Source organism: Schistocerca cancellata, chromosome 10 (assembly GCF_023864275.1).
Source record: "Schistocerca cancellata isolate TAMUIC-IGC-003103 chromosome 10, iqSchCanc2.1, whole genome shotgun sequence".
Lineage (NCBI taxonomy): Eukaryota > Metazoa > Arthropoda > Insecta > Orthoptera > Acrididae > Schistocerca > Schistocerca cancellata.
Window position 1 is genome coordinate 61,262,208 of NC_064635.1, and position 25,534 is coordinate 61,287,741.

The 25,534-nt window shown below is 45.4% G+C and overlaps 1 protein-coding gene across 1 annotated transcript in view; it reads left to right on the plus strand.

Annotated features, from left to right (window-relative positions):
- Positions 1–25,534, plus strand: part of LOC126106109 (MD-2-related lipid-recognition protein-like) — a 46,664-nt gene that overhangs the window by 14,414 nt on the left and 6,716 nt on the right. Inside the window, exons 2-3 of the mRNA XM_049912356.1 lie at positions 8,106–8,243; positions 17,324–17,493. Coding sequence (XP_049768313.1) covers positions 8,106–8,243; positions 17,324–17,493 — 308 coding nt within the window. The remainder of the gene's footprint in view (positions 1–8,105; positions 8,244–17,323; positions 17,494–25,534) is intronic.

Here is a 25,534-nt window from a genome sequence, read left to right on the forward strand (position 1 = left end):
GCGGCAGATGTGTTTTGACGCATCCGCATAGATGTCACCAGGAAATACGATGGCATGATGGCCTTTAATGGCCGCCTGCACGAATTCTCTCGCTCTTATTCTAGGGACCAGTATCCTGTATGTTCTCATCACGTGTATCACTGGGGAAGAAAAGTAAAGGCCTCTTTAAATTGAACATTCAACAACGAACAAGAAGTTACTCATGTAAACGCCAGGCGCGCGTGAGGAAACGGCATTAGGTCGTGTTCGCTTCACATTCTCTTGTGTTCGCTAGTGTTCCGCTTTTTGTCGGCCTTTTAGCGAATTGCCAAAGGAACTTCGCGTTCTCTTCGATTCGGCCCCAGCATATAGAAAGCTTTCGTCTGCTGTCCCCTCTACATTCGTTTTTGCTGACTGGAGTTGCGGGAGCGACAGGTGGTCCGAAGAGAAAATACTGTTGCCGTTAGAAGAACATAGATATCATATGTGCTTCTGGGCTCCAAGGGATCTACAGCACGTATGTCCAAGGAAAAGAAATATGAATAGTAAAAAATTGCCGAAGCACTCATAGGTCCTACTCGGAACGTGAGAAACATAATACGCTACTCGCCATTAAAATAGCTACACCTCGAAGATGACGTGCTACAGACGCGAAATTTAACCGACAGGAAGAAGATGCTGTGATATGCAAATTATTAACTTTTCAGAGCATTCGCACAAGGTTGGCGCCGGTGGCGACACCTACAACGTGCTGACATGAGGAAAGTTTCCAACCGATTTCTCATACACAAACAGCAGTTGACCGGCGTTGCCTGGTGAAACGTTGTTGTGATGCCTCGTGTAAGGAGGAGAAATGCGTACCATCACGCTTCCGACTTTGATAAATGTCGGATTGTATCCTATCACAATGCGGTTTATCGTATAGCGACATTGCTGTTCGTGTTGCTCGAGATCCAATGACTGTTAGCAAAATATGGAATCGGGGGGTTCAGGAGGGTAATACGGAACGCCGTGCTGGATCCCAACGGCCTCGTATCACTAGCAGTCGAGATGACAGGCATCATATCCGCATGGCTGTAACGGATCGTGCAGCCACGTCTCGATCCCTGAGTCAACAGATGGGGACGTTTGCAAGACAACAACCATCTGCACGAACAGTTCGACGACGTTTGCAGCAGCATGGACTATCAACTCGGAGACCATTGCTGCGGTTACCCTTTACGCTGCATCACAGACAGGAGCGCCTGTGATGGTGTATGCATCGACGAACCTGGGTGACGGGTGGCAAAACGTCATTTTTTCGGATGAATCCAGGTTCTGTTCACAGCATCATTATGGTCGCATCCGTGTTTGGCGACATCGCGGTGAACGCACGTTGGAAGCGTGTATTCGTCATCGCCATACTGGCGTATCACCCGGCGTGATGGTATGGGGTGCCATTGGTTACTCGTCTCGGTCACCTATTGTTCGCACTGACGGCACTATGAACAGTGGACGTTACATTTCAGATGTGTTACGACCCGTGGCTCTACCCTTCGTTCGATCCCTGCGAAACCCTACATTTCAGCAGGATAATGCACGACCGCATGTTGCAGGTCCCGTACGGGCCTTTCTGGATACAGAAAATGTTCGACTGCTGCCCTGGCTAGCACATTCTCCAGATCTCTCACCATTGAAAAGGCCTGGTTAATGGTGGCCGAGCAACTGGCTCGTCACAATACGCCATTCACTACTCTTGATGAACTGTGGTATCGTGTTGAAGCTGCTCGGGCAGCTGCACCTGTACACGCCATCCAAGCTCTGTTTGACTCAATGCCCAGGTGTATCAAAGCCGTTATTACGGCCAGAGGTGGTTGTTCTGGGTACTGATTTCTCAGGATCTATGCACCCAAATTGCGTGAATGTAATCACATGTCAGTTCTAGTATAACATATTTGTCCAATGAATACCCGTTTATCATCTGCCTTACTTGTTGGTGTAGCAATTTTAATGGCCAGTAGTGTAAATTCGTTGAATACTTGCGTAAGGCGGGAACGGAGTGAATAAACACAAACTTAATCATTATTTTTGTTAAAAAGTAAAAGCAAAATAAAATTCCTTGAAAGTAAAGAAATGCGAACATGCATCTATTATGCTGATTAAAACATACGAGCCGCGCGGAGTGGTCGCTCAATTTGAGGCGCCGTGTTACTGACTGCGCGTCCCCTCCCGCCAGAGGCTCGAGTCCTCCCCTGGGCATGGGTGTGTGTGTTGTTCTTAGCATAATTTAGTTTAAGTAGTGTGTAAGTCTTGGGACCGATGACCTCAGCAGTTTGGTCTCATAGGAATTCACACACATTTAAAACAAACGAAAGAGTAAAGTCGAAACAAGGCCCCGGGAGTAGACAAAATTCCGTTAGAGCTACTGATAGCCTTGGGAGAGCCAGCCATGTCAAAACTGTTCAAAAATGGTTCAAATGGCTCTGAGCACTATGGGACTTAACTTCTGAGGTCATCAGTCCCCTAGAACTTAGAACTACTTAAACCTAACTAAGCTAAGGACATCACACACATCCATTCCCGAGGCAGGATTCGAACCTTCGACCTTAGCGGTCGCGCGGTTCCAGACTGTAGCGCCTATAACCGCTCGGCCACCCCGGCCGGCCAAAACTCTTCCACCTGGTGTGCAAGATGTATTAAATACCCGCAGACTTCAGGCGGGGTATAGTAATTCCAATTCCAAAGAAAGCAGGTTCTGACAGATGTAAAAATTACCGAACTATCAGTTTAATAAGTCACGGTTGCAAAATACTAATGCGAAACCTTTACAGAAGAATGCAAAAACCGGTAGCTGCCGACCTCGGGGAAGATCAGTTTGGACTGTGGAGAATGTAGGCACATTCGAGGCAATACTGACCCTACGACTTCCCCTAGAAGATAAGTTCAGAAGAAATAAACCTATGTTTATAGCATTTGTAGACTTAGAGAAAGCTTTTGACAATGTTGACTCGAATAATATCTTTTAAATTCTAAGGGTGGCAGGGGTAATACAGGGAGCGAAAGGCTATTTACAATTTGTACAGAAAGCAATGGCAGTTATAAGAGTCTACGGCCACGAAACGGAAGCAGTAGTTGAGAAGGGAGTGAGACAAAGTTGTTCAATCTGTATACTGAGCAAGCAGTAAAGGAAACAAAAGAAGGAATTAAAATCCAAGGAGAAGAAATAAAAACTTTGACGTTTGCCGATGACATTGTAATTCTATCAGAGACAGCAAAGTACTTGGAAGAGCAGCTAAACGGAATGGATAGTGTCTTGAAAGGAGGATATAAGATGAACATCAACAAAAGCAAAACAAGAATAATGGAATTTAGTCTAAATAAATCGGGTGATGCTGAGGGAGTTAGATTAGGAAACGAGACACTTAAAGTAACAGACGATTTTGGCTATTTGGGGAGCAAAATAACTGATGATGGTCGAAGTAGAGGGGATATAAGATGTAGACTGTCTATGGCAAGGAAAGTGCTTGTGAAGAAGTGAAATTTGTTAACATCTAGTATAGATTTAAGTGTCAGGAAGACTTCTCTGAAAATATTTGTATGGAGTGTAGCTATGTATGGACGTGAAACATGGGCGATAAATAGTTTAGACAAGAAGAGAATAGAAGCTTTTGAAATGTGCTGCTACGGAATAATGGTGAAGATTAGATGGGTAGATCACGTAACTAATGAGGAGGCACTGAATAGAACTGGGTATAAGAGAAATTTTTGGCAGAACTTGACTGTGGGGTGTCGCATTGTCCTGATGTAATTGCCCAAATCCGATGGAATGCACAATGGACATGAATGGATGCAGGTGATCAGACAGGATGCTTACGTATGTGTCATGTGTCGGTTCGTAGGACACATTCTGAGGGCTCAGTTAGTACTGGAGGGAAGCGTGGAGGGTAAAAATCGTAGAGGGAGACCAAGAGACGAATACACTAAGCAGATTCAGAAGGATCTGCGTTGCAGTTGTTACTCGGAGATGAAGAGGCTTGCACAGGATAGAGTGGCATGGAGAGCTGCAGCAAATCAGTCTTTGGACGAAGACCACAACAATACACGAAAGATCTGACTATTCTCTTTCCTTAATTTCATTGTATCTGTAAATACACGGCTATTGTATCGCCGTTATGTTACAGATTTTATTATGTTAAATAAAAATGGTTTAACTGGGATCACTTTAACTGCTCTCTAACGTACTATACGGAGTGGTCCATAGATTGTGACCGGGCCAAATATCTCACGAAATAAGCGTCAAACGAAAAATCTACAAAAAACGAAACTTGTCTAGCTTGAAGGGGGAAAACCAGATGGCGCTATGGTTGGCCCGCTAGATGGGGCTGCGGATATAAACTTCGTTTTTTTAAAATATGAACCCCCATTTTTTATTACATATTCGTGTAGTGCGTAAAGAAATATGAATGTTTTAGTTGGACCACTTTCTTCGCTTTGTGATAGATGGCGCTGTAATAGTCGCAAACGTATAAGTACGTGGTATCACGCAACATTCCGCCAGTGCGGACGGGATTTGATTCGTGATACATTACCCGTGTTAAAACGGACCGTTTACCAATTGCGGAAAAAGTCGATATCGTGTTGATGTATGGCTATTGTGATCAAAATACCCAACGGACGTGTGCTATGTATGCTGCTCAGTATCCTGGACGGCATCATCCAAGTGTCCAGACCATTTGCGGGATTGTTACGTTTTTTAAGGAAACAGGAAGTGTTCAGCCATGTGTGAAACGTCAACCACGACCTGCAACAAATGATGGTGCCCAAGTAGGTGTTTTAGCTGCTGTCGCGGCTAATCTGCACATCAGTAGCAGACAAATTGCGCGAGAATCGGGAATCTCAGAAACGTCGGTGTTGAGAATGCTACATCAACATCGATTGCACACGTACCATGGACATCACACACATTCACAGCCGAGGCAGGATACGAACCTACGACCGCAGCAGCCGCTTGGTTCCGGACTGAAGTACCTAGAACCGCTCGGCCACAACGGCCGGCGTTTGCAGATGATGCTGTCATTTACCGTCTAGTAAAGTCATCAGATGACCAAAATGAATTGCAAAATGATTTACATAAGACATCTGTATGGTGCGAAAAGTGGCAGTTGACCCTGAATAAAGAAAAGATGAAGTTATTAACGTGAGTACTAAAAGAAATCCGCTAAATTTCGATTACGCGATAAGTCACACAAATCTGAAGGGTGTAAATGCAACGAAATACTTGGGGATTACAATTTCAAATACCCTAAATTGGAACGATCACATAGATAATGTTGTGGGTAGAGCCAATCAAAGATTGCGACTCATTGGCAGAACACCTAGAAGGTGCAATAGGTCTACTAAAGAGACTGCTTACACCACGCTTGTCCGCCCTATTCTGGAGTACTGCTGTGCGGTGTGGGATCCGCATCAGGTGGGACTGACGGATGACATCGAAAAAGTACAAAGAAGGGCAGCTCGTTTTGTATTATCGCTAAGCAGGGCAGATAGTGTCACAGACATGATACGGGAATTGGAATGGTAACCATTAAAACAAAGACGAATCGTTGCGTCGGAATCTTCTCACGAAATTTCAATCACCACTTTTTTCCTCCGATTGCGAAAACATTCTGTTGGCACTGAGCTACATACGGAGAAATTATCATCATGATAAAATAAGAGAAATCAGGGCTCGCACAGAAAAATTTAAGTGCTCGTTTTTCCCGCGCCCCGTTCGAGAGTGGAACGGTAGAGAGACAGCTTGAAGGTGGTTCATTGAACCCTCTGCCAGGAACTTTATTGTGAATAGCAGAGTAATCACGTAGATGTAGATGTAGAACTGCCACTTACACATTTTGTTCAATATAAGTACCGGAGACGTCGGCCATATGCTCAATCCGTAAAACGACGTGAACAACCGTTGTTCGCAGCCGTTCTTCTGGAATCCGAGCAACGTGCCTCCAGGTCAGGTAGGGACCGAAAGCGTCTCTGGTAAACGTGTCCTTTTAGATATCCCCGGAGCAAAAAGTCACATGGGTTCAGATCAGGTGATCTCGCAGGCCCTGCATCAGTGAAACCTCTGGCGATAGCAAGCTCGTGAAAGGTTACTCTACGCGTTTCTTGCACTGCGCGAGCGTCATGAGGCCTTGTCCGATCTTGCAGGAAAAGAGTTGCACTCTTCCAAAGCAGGCCTCACATGCTGTACAAAGAGTTCTCGATAATGTGCGGACGTCACGTAACACTTGACAGGTGCACCCTCTTCAAGAAAGAACGGACCGAGAATGAACGCACTTGTGAATGCACGTTACACAGTCACGCAGGGCAAGTGTAATGGTTCCCCGTGCGCAATACGCCGTTTACCCCACGCTCGGCAATTCTGTGTATTCACTGCAACCTTCAGTGTGAAATGTGCCTCGTCACACTACAGAATCGTGCCCGACCACATGTCACCAACTTCAACCCGTGCCAGAAGTTGAAGGACAAATTCAGAATACTTGAAAAAAGAGACAGCATTGGTCGTATATTTTTTTACTATCGCAAAATCGATTTTCTGTCACTGAGTGACCATCTTCAGTGCTAGAAGTTAAAAATTTTTCACATTACGATCAGAGAGTATAACATAGAAATCACAATTACATCTGCATATGAACGTAACACTTGTTAGAAACAAACCTATATTGTATAACTTGAATTAGGATGCACTGTTGTCACTAAGCTTACGGCAATCACATAGACTGAGGTCGCTGTTTACCTGCACTTGTTCAGCAGACCTCGGTGTGACGGGGCTTGACACGCCCTCTATGTGACATGTGTCACGTGAAGACATAGTATTACTGGTTTTTCGAATTATTAACACTAAATAACTCTTGTACTTTTGTGAATGGTGTAGTAATTCAAATTTAAAATATACGTACAACACATGGCAGACGCAGGGGGTACAAGAGTTATTTAGTGTTAATAATTCGAACAACCAGTAATACTATGTCTTCACGTGACACATGTCACATAGAGGGCGTGTCAAGCCCCGTCACACCGAGGTCTGCTGAACAAGTGCAGGTAAACAGCGACCTCAGTCTATGTGATTGCCGTAAGCTTAGTGACAACAGTGCGTCCTAATTCAAGTTATACAATATAGGTTTGTTTCTAACAAGTGTTACGTTCATATGCAGATGTAATTGTGATTTCTATGTTATACTCTCTGATCGTAATGTGAAAAATTTTTAACTTCTAGCACTGAAGATGGTCACTCAGTGACAGAAAATCGATTTTGCGATAGTAAAAAAAATATACGACCAATGCTGTCTCTTTTTTCAAGAGTACCTGTTATCTGGTCGTAGCGCACAGGACAACATGGAGTCGCCAATCAATCAAATTCAGAATGTTGCTATGGTACATGATGTTTCAGTTGCTGCACCATCAGGATCTTGTACCGGTAGGAGTCTAAAATAGATAGTAAAATTTTCCATTCTGTTAACTGTGGAACAGGCAACTTTAGTGACACTGCACGAGCACCAGCCCTCCCCGGGGAACGGGCTGCACGGTCAGTTAGAGCAACCGCGACCTCGCGAGTAACTTCCACCGGGATATGACGCCTTCCTCTTCCAGGTGCCTCATCAAGTTACCAATGTTTTCGAAGTTCATAATCTTCTTTAAACCATTTAATGACATCGGGCCTTTCATCAGATCTTACAGCCAATGATACTCTCTCAATACAGCACTCTAATTGCTGCCGTTAACATAAAACAGTTTCACCAACAGCGCACGGACTCTCTTTCTGATAGTCACACTTTTCACTCACGTTATGGCTAGTCAAATGACAACGTGGATGTTGTACCGTCATACGAGCAGTGTACAGCCCCAGATTTGCATCTGGTGGCCACAATTGGAACTAACTTGTTTTCCAGCGCATGAACACATTAGCGTAACTACTAAGTTTGGGTGTCATTCGGTAATTACAACCCACGATGGACCTCTGTGAGTAGCTTCACCCGATAACAGGGACGCGTTGAACGACACTGGTAGAGCACAGAGGGTCCATAACAATCAGTGCGATGGTTTGAGGAGAGCAGAGGTTGAAGTTTGTTACATATGGACATGTGCTTGTGTTGCAGGGGTGAATGGCACAGTGCAGCCGAGGCGGTGTTCCGTGCAGACGGCAATGGTGCACCCGTGCAAGGAGGCGAGCAGCCACAGGCCGTGCAAGGTGCGCCAGACCAAGTCGGCCGGCATCTCCTTCACCTACACCACAGGTGAGGGCCAGTCTCCTAACCTACACCACAGGCGAGGGCCCCATCTCCTTCACCCACACCACAGGTGATGGCCCCATCTCCTTCACCTACACCACAAGTCAGGACCCAGTCTCCTCACCTACACCACAGGTGAGGGCCCAGTTTCCTTCACCTACAACACAGGTGATGGCCCAGTCTCCTCACCTACACCAAGGGTGAGGGCCCAGTCTCCTTCACCTACAATACAGGTGAGGCCCCTATAACCTTCACTTACATCACAGGTGAGGGCCCCATCTCCCTTACCTACACCACAGGTGATGGCCCCATCTCCCTTACCTACACCATCTCCCTTATCTACAGCACAGGTGGAGCCCCATCTCCTTCACCTACACCACAGGTGAGGGCCTCATCTCCGTTCCTTATGGCAAGGTGAGGGCCTCATCTCCTTCACCTACACCACAGGTGATGGGCCATTCTGTCGATTTCCGTCGCTTGTTGGTACACCAAACACTGCCTCTAGCAGGCCTCGTCAAAGAGCTCACAGGAAAGGAAGACTCTTACCAATAATCCTACAGGCTATCCTTTTAACATACTCTTTACTACAGTACCAGTATCACACTTCCCACACAGTTTATGAAAGAGTAAGGACATCAATTACAAACTATAGTAATTTATTGAAAGTCGTTGGTCACAGTACGCTTGTAGATACACATACGGCTCTGAAACAGAAGACGGACAGGTCACGCCTTCTTCAGCCCCTCTAACGGCGCCTATGACATTACTGCATCTCCACTTGATACTTCTACCTATAGCCGAGCTATTGGTCATAAGGGAGGCTATTTGAGGTAGAATACATACATTTGAGCTCGTGTTGGTACTCGTGGACTCCCAAGCTGTTACGCAGAAGGTACAGAACCCAAAGTTCGGCAAGCAGACCGAGAGTATACTGTAGACCATTATAGAATTATTTACATTCTCTTTCTAATTTTGTCCTTAGTTTTCTTTACTGTTTACACAACTTACAAATGGAATGGAATGTCTCAGTGGTGAGACATCGGACTTCCATTCCAGAGGACGATAGTTCAAATTTCCATTCGGCCATCCAGATATACGTACCTCGCAATTTTCGTAAATCACTCAATACAAATAGCAGGATGAACGCTTTAAAAATGACCTTGCCGACTTCCTTCCCCATCTATCTCCTATCCTATGTCTAATGACATATTACCGAGTGGGACGTTAATCCCTTTATTTTTTACGGCTCCTGATAAATAAACTGGCTTTTCCTGGATACATCAGGATATGCAACCTGCTCGTACAATTTAACGTGCAGCGCATTAGCCTGTGAGGGAAGAGGGGGATCCAGAACTGGATCGAACCCACGAGGCACATAAACGAGCGATGTTGCCAGTTTGAGTGTGGTTTTTAGATGGTTTTGCATGCTTGTTTGGGCAAACACTGGGCTATATCCCAGTCTCTGCCTTAGAAAATACGATACGCATGGAGTTAAAACACGATGAGTGACAGAACCAAACTTACTCCATACACAAACAGAAGGCGACCATGACTTCCGTGCTTTAGGTTAATCAATGGCTGCGATCACAGGCAGGGTATCCAGCCACAGAGTTATGATTAAATAAAGTCCCAAATCATGTGAACAAGGCACAACATACGCCGATACAGGCAGGCAGTAGGAATGAGCGATGTTTTGCTACTGTCGTATCTCGCTGGATAACGAAATCGGATTCACCCAGAAGGCATCGGTGTTTGGTCCTGCCACCTGTAAGCAGTAGCCAGGAGCTCAGTGAAACATCAATCGCTAAATGAAAACTGTTGACATCATCCTCGTGCCACGCTTAGAAACCTGACTGTTCGCTACTGGATTGCTACTTCTTCTTCTTTCTCAAATGTCACTGCTCATGCACGTAGCTCATAAAGCGTCTACCAAAGTTCTGTTTTTCCGGCAGTCTGTTGTTCAGTACTTCCTTCCATTGTAGTCCTCTTCAATCCACGTCGTCCTTGACCTCCCCTGTCCGTATTCTTCGCAGCCTTCCAAGTGCTCTTCTGCCAGATGCTGTCTATACCAGAGTACTGCATAATAGTATTTCTTTTCGTATTCTTTTAACGTGACCTAACCAGTTCAGCCTATTTCTACCCATACTTTCTTTTATGAGATTCATCTTAAGCGTGTTTCATATTGTTTGAAATCTAATCCTGTCCCTTCTAGTCTTATCCTGGATCCCTTGTAAGAAGCGCATCTCTGTTGCTTGTATTACACTCAGATCTTTCTCTGTCCAGCTCCAACATTCCTCGTCCATATGTCAAAATTGGTTGACAATATGGTTTGCATATCATGATTTTTGCTTTGACAGGCATTTTACAATTCCCAAATATATCTGATACACAATAACAAAATTTTGAGCAATTTTCAATCCTCTCCGAAATTTCTTTGTTGAAGTTCCCTTTTCTGCTTAGCTTATTTACTTGATATATGCAAGCATCTATTTCTTTGATTCTTTTGTTTACAATTTACAGCCTTCAATCCTTTTCATTTTCTCTGGTGATATTCATTACTTCACTTTTTGTTAAATTAATTTCCATGCCTGTTTCTTCAGATACCCTGTGCTAAGAACTTAGTTCTTCTTCCAATTTTTGCTCATTGTCTTTTTGTATCATTGCTCCGTGAGCATAAGCTATTATTTTCGCATCATCCGATGTTCCCCTTTGGCGAATATTCCATATCGTGTTGTCATAACTGTGTTGAAAACCGCTGGTGATAGGCACTTCTTGTCAAACTTCTCTATCCGTTCTAAACATTTCTGTTCTTTTTTTCTTTTTTGCCACATACACTATTGGCCATTAAAATTGCTACACCAAGAATAAGTGCAGATGATAAAAGGGTATTCATTGGACAAATATATTATGCTAGAACTGACATGTGATTACATTTTCACCGAATTTGGGTGCATAGATCCTGAGAAATCAGTACCCAGAACAACCACCTCCAGTCGTAATAACGGCCTTGATACGCCTGGGCATTGAGTCAAACAGAGCTTGGATGGCGTGTACAGATTCAGTTGCCCATGCAGCTTCAACACGATACCACAGTTCATCAAGAGTAGTGACTGGCGTATTGCGACGAGCCAGTTGCTCGGCCACCATGGCTCCGAACCGATAGTCCATGCTGCTGCAAATATCGTCGAACTGTTCGTGCAGATGGTTGTTGTCTTGCAAACGTCCCCATCTGTTGACTCAGGGATCGAGACGTGGTTGCACGATCCGTTACAGGCATGCGGATATGATGCCTGTCATCTCGACTGCTAGTGATACGAGGCCGTTGGGATCCAGCACGGCGTTCCGTATTACCCTCCTGAACCCACCGATTCCATATTCTACTAAGAGTCATTGGATCTGGACCAATGCGAGCAGCAATGTCGCGATACGATAAACCGCAATCGCGATAGGCTACAATCCGACCTTTATCAAAGTCGGAAACGTAATGGTACGCATTTCTCCTCCTTACACGAGGCATCACAACAACGTTTCACCAAGCAATGCCGGTCAACTGCTGGATGTGTATGAGAAATCGGTTGGAAACTTTCCTCATGTCAGCACGTTGTAGGTGTCGCCACCGGCGCCAACATTGTGTGAATGCTCTGAAAAGCTAATCATTTTTATATCACAGCATCTTCTTCCTGCGTTTGTAGCACGTCATCTTCGCAGTGTAGCAGTTGTAGTGGCCATTAGTGTATTATAACACAATTCAGGGATTTGTTGTATGTTACTAAAATGTAAACTTTCACGGCCGGAAATATCATGTCCATTATAATTATCCGGGCTGTTATGCCGTGGTCGGTTGATGAATTCTGTGGTGATTCCCAACGTTTCGTCTCCGACTGCGGGAGACATCTTCAAGGGGGTCCGTAGCTTGATGGAAGGTCCAACACACACACTGGCTCGCTACTGACAGTCAGTAGCGAGCCAGTGTGTGTGTTGGACCTTCCATCAAGCTACGGACCCCCTTGAAGATGTCTCCCGCAGTCGGAGACGAAACGTTGGGAATCACCACAGAATTCATCAACCGACCACGGCATAACAGCCCGGATAATTATAATGGACATTTGTTGTATGTGTTTAATTCTGAATTGCAATCCTTGTGACAGATCCAGTCTGTTCAGAGCGTGCAATATTCCTTCCCTTCTAACAGCCTCGTAGATTATGGATTGCTATACGGACATTTAGCTGCTGTGTTGACAACGACTAAGCGAGAGCTTGCGGTCATTCTGGTACTGTTCTTCCACCATCCAGTTCGTTTGCTGACGCCCACCCAGCTTGGCACTGACCTGTGGTGGTTCAATTGTCACTTGCCAAAAGATTGAGATTAGATTAGATTAATTATTCGTTCCATAGACCCATAAAAGACGGAGTCCCCCTGGATGTGGAACATGTCAGATAAACACATTACAAAAACGTAATTAGAAAAATTTGAGTTTCATTAATTTTAATGATTCTCAGTCAATAAACAGTAAAATTATGTACATGAATTAAATTTAAACTTCTAATATTTACAGGTTTAATACTTACATCTGCTTCCATTAAATCCATCATTCAGACATTTGCTAGTTTCTTGGCTATTACAACCAAGTATTGTCAAAAATTAAAGTAAAATACTCATTTCAGTGATCCTCCGTTAAGAGCAGTCAGATGATGTACAAGATTTAAAATTAAACTTCCTCTATTTACAGACTTAAGACTTACATCTGCTTTCCATACATCCATCATTCGCACAGTAGGTAGTTACTTGGCTGTTACAACTAAGTATCGTCAAAAATTAAAGTATAATAAATTTTCATTAAAATGGTCTACTGCACTTGTTGTGAAACTCATGGATGGAATAGAAGGAGTTGGCCACCAAAAATTCTTTTAAATTATGTTTAAATCGTGCCTTGTCTGAAACTGAACTCTTAATGGTTGCTGGTAACTTATTGAAAATATGCGTTGCTGAATACTGGACTCCTTTCTGGGCAAGAGGAAGTGATTTTAAATCTTTATGTATATTGTTCTTATTCCTAGTATTGATACTGTGTACTAAGCAGTTAGTTGGAGAAAAAGATGTATTATTTACAACAAACTTCATTGCTGTTGTTGTGGTCTTTAGTCCTGAGACTGGTTTGATGCAGCTCTCCATGCTACTCTATCCTGTGCAAGCTTCTTCATCTCCCAGTACCTACTGCAGCCTACATCCTTCTCAATCTGCTTAATGTATTCATCTCTTGGTCTCCCTCTACGATTTTTACCCTCCGCGCTGCCCTCCAGTACTAAATTGGTGATCCCTTGATGCCTCAGCATATGTCCTACCAAGCGATCCCTTCTTCTAGTCAAGTTGTGCCACAAACTCCTCTTCTCCCCAGTTCTACTCAATACCTCCTCATTAGTTATGTGATCTACCCATCTAAACTTCAGCATTCTTCTGTAGCACCACATTTCGAAAGCTTCTATTCTCTTCTTGTCCAAACTATTGATCGTCCATGTTTCACTACCATATATGGCTACACTCCATACAAATACTTTCGGAAACGACTTCCTGACACTTAAATCAATCCTCGATGTTAACAAATTTCTCTTCTTTAGAAACGCTTTCCTTACCATTGCCAGTCTACATTTTATATCCTCTCTGCTTCGACCATCATCAGTTATTTTGCTCCCCAAATAGCAAAACTCCTTTACTACTTTAAGTGTCTCATTTCCTAATCAATTCCCTCAGCATTACCCGACTTAATTCGACTACATTCCATTATCCTCGTTTTGCTTTTGTTGATGTTCATTTTACACCCTTCCTTGAAGACACTGTCCATTCCATTCAAGTGCTCTTCCAAATCCTTTGCTGTCTCTGACAGAACTACAATGTCATCGGCGAACCTCAAAGTTTTTATTTCTTCTCCATGGATTTTAATACCTATTCCGAATTTTTCTTTTGTTTCCTTCACTGCTTGCTCAATATACAGATTGAATAACATTGGGGAGAGGCTACAACCCTGTCTCACTCCCTTCCCAACCACTGCTTCCCTTTCATGCCCCTCGCCTCTTATAACTGCCATCTGGTTTCTGTACAAATTGTAAGTAGCCTTTCGCCCCGCTGTATTTTACCCCCGCCACCTTTAGCTGTGGTTAATATGCCCAATTCTTTGAATACGTTTCGACACGATGTTCTTGGATTTACACTACTCATTACTCTTACTACAATCCTGGAAATGGAAAAAAGAACACATTGACACCGGTGTGTCAGACCCACCATACTTGCTCCGGACACTGCGAGAGGGCTGTACAAGCAATGATCACACGCACGGCACAGCGGACACACCAGGAACCACGGTGTTGGCCGTCGAATGGCGCTAGCTGCGCAGCATTTGTGCACCGCCGCAGTCAGTGTCAGCCAGTTTGCCGTGGCATACGGAGCTCCATCGCAGTCTTTAACACTGGTAGCATGCCGCGACAGCGTAGACGTGAACCGTATGTGCAGTTGACGGACTTTGAGCGAGGGCGTATAGTGGGCATGCGGGAGGCCGGGTGAACGTACCGCCGAATTGCTCAACACGTGGGGCGTGAGGTGTCCACAGTACATCGATGTTGTCGCCAGTGGTCGGCGGAAGGTGCACGTGCCCGTCGACCTGGGACCGGACCGCAGCGACGCACGGATGCACGCCAAGACCGTAGGATCCTACGCAGTGCCGTAGGAGACCGCACCGCCACTTCCCAGCAAATTAGGGACACTGTTGCTCCTGGGGTATCGGCGACGACCATTCGCAACCGTCTCCATGAAGCTGGGCTACGGTCCCGCACACCGTTAGGCCGTCTTCCGCTCACGCCCCAACATCGTGCAGCCCGCCTCCAGTGGTGTCGCGACAGGCGTGAATGGAGGGACGAATGGAGACGTGTCGTCTTCAGCGATGAGAGTCGCTTCTGCCTTGGTGCCAATGATGGTCGTATGCGTGTTTGGCGCCGTGCAGGTGAGCGCCACAATCAGGACTGCATACGACCGAGGCACACAGGGCCAACACCCGGCATCATGGTGTGGGGAGCGATCTCCTACACTGGCCGTACACCACTGGTGATCGTCGAGGGGACACTGAATAGTGCACGGTACATCCAAACCGTCATCGAACCCATCGTTCTACCATTCCTAGACCGGCAAGGGAACTTGCTGTTCCAACAGGACAATGCACGTCCGCATGTATCCCGTGCCACCCAACGTGCTCTAGAAGGTGTAAGTCAACTACCCTGGCCAGCAAGATCTCCGGATCTGTCCCCTATTGAGCATGTTTGGGACTGGATGAAGCGTCGTCTCACGCGGTCTGCACGTCCAGCACGAACGCTGGTCCAACTGAGGCGCCAGGTGGAAATGGCATGGGAAGCCGTTCCACAGGACTACATCCAGCATCTCTACGATCGTCTCCATGGGAGAATAGCAGCCTGCATTGCTGCGAAAGGTGGATATACACTGTACTAGTGCTGACATTGTGCATGCTCTGTTGCCTGTGTCTATGTGCCTGTGGTTCTGTCAGTGTGATCATGTGATGTATCTGACCCCAGGAATGTGTCAATAAAGTTTCCCCTTCCTGGGACAATGAATTCACGGTGTTCTTATTTCAATTTCCAGGAGTGTATACGCTTCTGTACTCTAAAAATTTTTTCTCTGTTTGTGGAGTTACCGCAAAATATGATACCGTATGACATAATGGAGTGAAAATAAGCAAAATATGCCAGTTTTTTTTATATTTATATCTCCTATGTCTGACATCGTTCGCATTGCAAACACAGACTTGTTTAGGCGCTTTAGCAGTTCGTTAGTAAGTTGCTCCCAACTGCATTTATTATCAAGTTGTAATCCCAAGAATTTTACACTCTCAACTTCCCCTGTTTCCATATCACCATACAGGGTGATTCAAAAAGAATACCACAACTTTAAAAATGTGTATTTAATGAAAGAAACATAATATAACCTTCTGTTATACATCATTACAAAGAGTATTTAAAAAGGTTTTTTTTTTCACTCAAAAACAAGTTCAGAGATGTTCAATATGGCCCCCTCCAGACACTCGAGCAATACCAACCTGATACTCCAACTCGTTCCACACTCTCTGTAGCATATCAGGCGTAACAGTTTGGATAGCTGCTGTTATTTCTCGTTTCAAATCATCAATGGTGGCTGGGAGAGGTGGCCGAAACACCATATCCTTAACATACCCCCATAAGAAAAAATCGCAGGGGGTAAGATCAGGGCTTCTTGGAGGCCAGTGATGAAGAGCTCTGTCACGGGCTGCCTGGCGGCCGATCAATCGCCTCGGGTAGTTGACGTTCGGGTAGTTACGGACAGATAAGTGCCAATGTGGTGGCGCTCCATCCTGCTGAAATATGAATTGTTGTGCTTCTTGTTCGAGCTGAGGGAACAGCCAATTCTCTAACATCCCCAGATACTGTAGTCCAGTTACAGTAGCACCTTCGAAGAAAAAGGGACCAAAAACTTTATTGGCTGAAATGGCACAGAAAACGTTCACCTTAGGCGAGTCACGTTAATACTGAGTTGTTTCCCGCGGATTCTCAGTCGATTCACTTCTGCCGTACTCAATAACACAAAAAGCTTTCTGTTGAGCGGTCGCCATCTTAGCATCAACTGACGCTGACGCCTAGTGAACAGCGCCTCAAGCGAACAAATGTACAACTAAATGAAACTTTATAGCTCCCTTAATTCGCCGACAGATAGTGCTTAGCTCTGCCTTTTGTCGTTGCAGAGTTTTAAATTCCTAAAGTTGTGGTATTCTTTTTGAATCACCCTGTACTTTATACACACACCAGAAGGAAATCTCTTGGAAGTTCTGCACTGCATATAGTGGGTCTTTTCAAAGCTTAATGACAGTGAATTGGGTATGAACCACTATTTAATGTCAGTAAACATTTGATTAGCTGCCGTTTCTAAATTTATATTTGATTTACTATTTATTGGAATGCACGTTCGGTCCACAGGAACAGAAAAACCTGACCAATAACTGTGGGTACTGCGTTTCGCACCGTTTTCATTTTGAGTGTGTGACGGCGTGTTTCAGAGTCGGCGGCAGAGGAGCTGGTGAGCCAGGCGTTCTGGCACAGCCCGCACGGAGACCTGCCCTTCCTCGGGATGGACACGCACGCCTGCCGGTACACGCACTGCCCCGCCGTGCCCGGCGCAAGGGGGAACTACACGTACAACCTCAACATCAGCAGGGCCTACCCCACGGTCAGTACGATACTCTGTGCTGTCGAGCACCTGGCTTTTTGCGCTTTGCCGAGCATTTACGCACATTACGAGATCAAATGGAAATGGAAGAGGAGGTAGATGAAGATGAATGGGAGATATGATACTGCGTGAAGAGTTTGACAGAGCACTGAAAGACCTAAGGAGAAACAAGGCCCCGGGAGTAGACAACATTCCATTAGAACTACTGACAGCCTTGGGAGAGCCAGCCATGATGAAACTCTACCATCTGGTGAGCAAGATGTATGAGACATGCGAAATTCTCTCAGACTTCAAGAAGAATACAATAATTCCAATCCCAAAGAAAGCAGGTGTTGACAGATGTGAAAATTACCGAACTATCAGTTTAATAAGTCACAGCTGCAAAATACTAACGCGAATTCTTTGCAGACGAATGGAAAAGCTGGTAGAAGCCGACCTTGGGGAAGATGAGTTTGGATTCCGTAGAAATGTTGGAACACGTGAGGCAATACTGACCCTACGACTTATCTTAGCAGAAAGATTAAGGAAAGGCAAACCTACGTTTCTAGCATTTGTAGACTTAAGGAACCTTTTGACAATGTTGAGTGGAATACTCTCTTTCAAATTCTGAAGGTGGCAGGAGTAAAATACAGGGAGCGAAAGGCTATTTACAATTTGTACAGAAACCAGATGGCAGTTACAAGAGTCGAGGGGCATGAAAGGGAAGCAGTGGTTGGAAAGGGAGTGAGACAGGGTTGTAGCCTCTCTCCAATGTTATTCAATCTGTATATTGAGCAAGCAGTAAAGGAAACAAAGGGAAAGTTCGGAGTAGGTATTAAAATCCATGGAGAAGAAATAAAAACTGTCAGAGACAGCAAAGGACTTGGAAAAGCAGTTGAACGGAATGGACAGTGTCTTGAAAGGAGGGTATAAGATGAACATCAACAAAAGCAAAACGAGGATAATGGAATATAGTCGAATTAAGTCGGGTGATGCTAAGGGAATTAGATTAGGAAATGAGACACTTAAAGTAGTAAAGGAGTTTTGCTATTTGGGGAGCAAAATAACTGATGATGGTCGAAGTAGAGAGGATATAAAATGTAGACTGGCAATGGTAAGGAAAGCGTTTCTAAAGAAGAGAAATTTGTTAACATCGAGGATTGATTTAAGTGTCAGGAAGTCGTTTCTGAAAGTATTTGTATGGAGTGTAGCCATATATGGAAGTGAATCATGGACGATCAATAGTTTGGACAAGAAGAGAATAGAAGCTTTCGAAATGTGGTGCTACAGAAGAATGCTGAAGATTAGATGGGTAGATCACATAACTAATGAGGAGATATTGAATAGAACTGGGGAGAAGAGGAGTTTTTGGCACAACTTGACTAGAAGAAGGGATCGGTTGGTAGGACATATGCTGAGGCATCAAGGGATCACCAATTTAGTACTGGAGGGTAGCGTGGAGAGTAAAAATCGTAGAGGGAGACCAAGAGATGAATACACTAAGCAGATTGAGAAGGATGTAGGTTGCAGTAGGTACTGGGAGATGAAGAAGCTTGCACAGGATAGAGTAGCAGATCAAAAGTACCTAGACACCCTCGTGTAATGCGGATCTGACCTCTAGACATCACCAGAGGCAGACCCCCGTGAGCATCAAAAGGAGGTGGGGAGTACTGTGTTGCGAGTAAAGCAGCAGAGCAGAAGAATGGCTCCGTCAAGGGAGCTCATTTACTTCACACGTGGTCGTCGGATGTCACCTGAGTAACATATCCATGAGGGACATGTAAACCCCTACAAAGGCCGGCCTCTGTGACCGAGCGGTTCTAGGTGCTTCAGTCCGGAACCGCGCTGCTGCTACGGTCGCAGGTTCGAATCCTGCCTCGGGCATGGATGTGTTAGGTTAGTTAGGTTTAAGTAATTCTAAGTCTAGGGGACTGATGACCTCCGATGTTAAGTCTCATAGTGCTCAGAGCTATTTGAACCCCTACAAAGCTATTCAAATCGACTTATGGTGATGTGACTGTGTAATAGAAAGGCGAAGGAACAATCATAGCTAAACCAAGGCCACACATACACTGAAGCACCAAAGAAACTGATGCAGGCATGCCTATTCAAATACAGAGATATGGATACAGGCAGATTACGGCACTGCGGTTGGCAACGCTTATATAAGATAACAAGTGTCTGGCACAGTTGTTAGGTCGGTTACTGCTCCTACAATGGCAGATTATCCAGATTTAAGTGAGTTTGAACGTGTTGTTATAGTCGGCGCACGAGCAATGGGACACAGCACCTCCGAAATAACGATGAAATGGGAATTTTCCCGTACGACTTGAAACGTTCCCTTAAAAAAATTAATGAATTAATGTGCTGGTAAACCCCTTACGTTATTTGATTTTCAAACAGCTGAGCAAAACTGAACGTACTCAGACATTTCTCTCTTTACTTATTCTGATCATCGCTAAACTGACACACAGTATTTTTAGCGCAACGAAATCTGACTTTCAATAAGCCCTAGGAAAGAATGGCCCTGACTAACAATAACCTATACCTTTCATGAATCACTTACCTCACAAAAATCTTCGTTACACGAACTACTACAATACAGCGAGCGCCAATACTGCCAGCTAAATAAAAGGTTCTAACTACTGAAGCCACTAACTACTGATAGGCATAGTTGGCAAATGAAAGATTTTGATAGAAAACGAACAATGTATTTACCTTAATAATGTTCAAAAGTCATCATATATACACTCCTGGAAATGGAAAAAAGAACACATTGACACCGGTGTGTCAGACCCACCATACTTGCTCCGGACACTGCGAGAGGGCTGTACAAGCAATGATCACACGCACGGCACAGCGGACACACCAGGAACCGCGGTGTTGGCCGTCGAATGGCGGTAGCTGCGCAGCATTTGTGCACCGCCGCCGTCAGTGTCAGCCAGTTTGCCGTGGCATACGGAGCTCCATCGCAGTCTTTAACACTGGTAGCATGCCGCGACAGCGTGGACGTGAACCGTATGTGCAGTTGACGGACTTTGAGCGAGGGCGTATAGTGGGCATGCGGGAGGCCGGGTGGACGTACCGCCGAATTGCTCAACACGTGGGGCGTGAGGTCTCCACAGTACATCGATGTTGTCGCCAGTGGTCGGCGGAAGGTGCACGTGCCCGTCGACCTGGGACCGGACCGCAGCGATGCACGCCAAGACCGTAGGATCCTACGCAGTGCCGTAGGGGACCGCACCGCCACTTCCCAGCAGATTAGGGACACTGTTGCTCCTGGGGTATCGGCGAGGACCATTCGCAACCGTCTCCATGAAGCTGGGCTACGGTCCCGCACACCGTTAGGCCGTCTTCCGCTCACGCCCCAACATCGTGCAGCCCGCCTCCAGTGGTGTCGCGACAGGCGTGAATGGAGGGACGAATGGAGACGTGTCGTCTTCAGCGATGAGAGTCGCTTCTGCCTTGGTGCCAATGATGGTCGTATGCGTGTTTGGCGCCGTGCAGGTGAGCGCCACAATCAGGACTGCATACGACCGAGGCACACAGGGCCAACACCCGGCATCATGGTGTGGGGAGCGATCTCCTACACTGGCCGTACACCACTGGTGATCGTCGAGGGGACACTGAATAGTGCACGGTACATCCAAACCGTCATCGAACCCATCGTTCTACCATTCCTAGACCGGCAAGGGAACTTGCTGTTCCAACAGGACAATGCACGTCCGCATGTATCCCGTGCCACCCAACGTGCTCTAGAAGGTGTAAGTCAACTACCCTGGCCAGCAAGATCTCCGGATCTGTCCCCTATTGAGCATGTTTGGGACTGGATGAAGCGTCGTCTCACGCGGTCTGCACGTCCAGCACGAACGCTGGTCCAACTGAGGCGCCAGGTGGAAATGGCATGGGAAGCCGTTCCACAGGACTACATCCAGCATCTCTACGATCGTCTCCATGGGAGAATAGCAGCCTGCATTGCTGCGAAAGGTGGATATACACTGTACTAGTGCCGACATTGTGCATGCTCTGTTGCCTGTGTCTATGTGCCTGTGGTTCTGTCAGTGTGATCATGTGATGTATCTGACCCCAGGATCAATAAACTTTCCCCTTCCTGGGACAATGAATTCACGGTGTTCTTATTTCAATTTCCAGGAGTGTATATATCAGTTCATGATATCCAGTATTACAAATTTACTCTTTCTGATGGACACACGTCCAGATGGTCCGCTCTCAAAATTCTGCCGTCTCTCTCCCCACATCCACCACTGCTGGCGGCACACCTCCAACTGCGCAACGCTACGTGCTGTTCGTATCCAACTGTCCAACACTATAATAGCCAATATTCCAACAATGCAAACCAGCCCAGACTTCACACAGCACAGTCAGTGATTTTCATATGGAGCGCTACGTGGCGTTACCAACATAAAAATCTAAACAGCCTACTTACCAACATAAAAATCTAAACAGACTACTTACAGACTATTGCACGAATGTACTGTGAATATCAGGAATCAGGTAAAACATGTAATCTCCGACATCGCTGCGGCCGATAAAAGATCCTGCAAGAACGGGACCAACGACGACTGAAGAGAATCGTTCAACGTGACAGAAGAGCAATACTTCCGCAAATTGCTGAGGATTTCAGTGCTGGGCCATCAGGAAGTGTCAGCGTGCGAACCATTCAACGAAACATCACCGATACGGGCTTTCGGACCAGAAGGCCACTCGTCTACCCTTGATGACTGCCCTACGCAAACCTTGACGCCTCGCCTGGGTCCGTCAACACTGACGATGGACTGTTGATGACTGGAAACATGTTACCTGATCGGACGAGTGTCGTTTCAAATTGTATCGAAAGGATGCAGACAACCTCATGAATCCATGGACCCTCGATGTCAGCAGGGGACTGTTGAAGTTGTTGGACGCTCTGTAATGGTTTGGGGCATAATCCTCATGAATCCATGGACCCTGCATGTCAGCAGGGGACTGTTGAAGCTGGTTGACGCACTGTAATGGTTTGGGGCATATTCAGTCTGAGTGATATGCGACCCCTGATCCATCTAGATACGATTCGGACGGGTGACACAAACGTAAGCGTTCTGTCTGGACACCTGTGAAATCTGGTTTCACAGGACAGAGCGGATCAGGTTGTGGAAAGGGGCCCAAATCAGTTGCTGCTAGTTGCACAAACATACAAACTTTATTTTGCTAAAACACTTAATCACACATGATCTTAAAAGAATTCAGAAACAATACGGCTGAAGACCAGAACACAAGTTGGTAAAATTCCCTTAAGGAATACACACGGCTGAAGGCCTTAGTTACAAAACAGAAGAACTGAGGGCTTAAAGCCTGGATAACAAGAATTTCAGTAAGAAAATTTTAAAAGGTTTTGAACCAATGATCTTTTAAATTTTAATTTAAGTCGGCTGAAGGCCTTGTTGTTGTTGTTGTTGTTGTTGTTGTGGTCTTCAGTCCTGAGACTGGTTTGAAGCAGCTCTCCATGCTACTCTATCCTGTGCAAGCTTCTTCATCTCCCAGTACCTACTGCAACCTACATCCTTCTGAATCTGCTTAGTGTATTCATCTCTTTGTCTCCCCCTACGATTTTTACCCTCCACGCTGCCCTCTAATACTAAATTGGTGATCCCTTGATGCCTCAGAACATGTCCTACCAACCGATCCCTTCTTCTGGTCAAGTTGTGCCACAAACTTCTTTTCTCCCCAATCCTATTCAATACTTCCTCATTAGTTGTGTGATCTACCCATCTAATCTTCAGCATTCTTCTGTAGCACCACATTTCGAAAGCTTCTATTCTCTTCTTGTCCAAACTATTTATCATCCATGTTTCACTTCCATACATGGCTACACTCCATACAAATACTTTCAGAAATGACTTCCTGACACTTAAATCTATACTCGATATTAACAAATTCCATTTCTTCAGAAAAGCTTTCCTTGCTATTGCCAGTCTACATTTTATATCCTCTCTACTTCGACCATCATCAGTTATTTTGCTCCCCAAATAGCAAAACTCCTTTACTACTTTAAGTGTCTTATTTCCTAATCTAATTCCCTCAGCATCACCCGACTTAATTCTACTACATTCCATTATCCTCGTTTTGCTTTTGTTGATTTCCATCTTATATCCTCCCTTCAAGACACCATCCATTCCGTTCAACTGCTCTTCCAAGTCCTTTGCTGTCTCTGACAGAATTACAATGTCATCGGCGAACCTCAAAGTTTTTATTTCTTCTCCGTGGATTTTAATACCTACTCCGACTTTTTCTTTTGTTTCCTTTACTGCTTGCTCAATACACAGATTGAATAACATCGGGGAGATGCTACAACCCTGAAGGCCTTATCTTAAAATATTTCACATAAAGTTTGGCTGAAGACCATATACTGAACATGGAACAACTCAAGGCTTAAGGTATGGATAACAAAAATTAAGATAGAGAGGAGAAGGGAGAAGTTTCAAATTTTCAAATGATTATTCAAATTTTAATTTAAGACGGCTGGAGACCTTATCTTAAAATATTTCACGTAGAAGTTCGGCTGAAGGCCACATACTGAACATTAAAAACGAACTAAATTAATACTCGGCTGAAGGCCTTGCACAGTACTTGAGACTAAAAGAAAATCACAGTCCAAAACAACAGAACAGTAGTGCTCAGAAGTGTTCCAAGGGTCAGCCTGGGGAGGAAACTCTGTTTAGGTGAGACAGGCAGCCAAGCGTAATACTAAATAACCAGATGGGAACACGATCTAGGGATGACTGAAGAACCAGCCAACAACCTAATCAATTCCATTCGACCTGACCAACAGCACGACAACCGAAAATATCAACGAGGACGAAGATACCAGCAGCACTACATCTTGACAATTGGCGTCTAAATACCACTCAAACAAATATGAACAGCACCAAGGCTGTCGAACTACACGCCGTGCCAGGCAGCATCAACCCAGCAAGGAAAACACACTGCCGGGAAACTACGTGTGGTGTCACCGCCAGACACCACACTTGCTAGGTGGTAGCTTTTCAATCGGCCGCGGTCCGGTAGTATACGACGGACCCGCGTGTCGCCACTGTCAGTGATTGCAGACCGAGCGCCGCCACACGGCAGGTCTAGAGACACTTACTAGCACTCGCCCCAGTTGTACAGCCGACTTAGCCAGAGATGGATCACTGACAACTACGCTCTCATTTGCCGAGACGATAGTTAGCATAGCCTTCAGCTACGTCATTTGCTACGACCTAACAAGGCGCCATAGCATTTGATATTGAGATTATAACATGTACCGTCAAGAGCGATGTACACCAATTGTGGATTAAAGTTAAGTATTATATCAACTACGTACTTTATTTGCTACTATTAATTCCCTTAACTGTTCCAGACCTCACGCCAGTCAGCGTGTAATTAAACGCGTGCATTTCGGCCTCCTCTAGCAACACAGTGTTGGCTCTTCTGCCAACATTTCACTACGCTAGGGCAGGTAACTGGAACGTTAACGGCCACAAGGCAGAAGATACCGCTGGTGCACTCCACTAATAAGTTACAATCAATTCAATAGTTAAACACCATACAAGAAGACGGCTGCAAAATTTTTCTGACTCCAGCACACCTTGCAGGGAGGCCCAGAAAGCAACCGGCAGTGAACGAAGACATGTCACAGTAGTTGAGGTTTCGTAACAGGTTAACTGATTGAAACTTCCTGGCAGATTAAAACTGTGTGCCCGACCGAGACTCGAACTCGGGACCTTTGCCTTTCGCGGGCAAGTGCTCTACCATCTGAGCTACCGAAGCACGACTCACGCCCGGCACTCACAGCTTTACTTCTGCCAGTATCTCGTCTCCTACCTTCCAGACTTTACAGAAGCTCTCGTGCGAACCTTGCAGAACTAGCACTCCTGAAAGAAAGGATATAGCGGAGACATGGCTTAGCCACAGCCTGGGGGATGTTTCCAGAATGAGATTTTCACTCTGCAGCGGAGTGTGCGCTGATATGAAACTTCCTGGCAGATTAAAACTGTGTGCCCGACCGAGACTCGAACTCGGG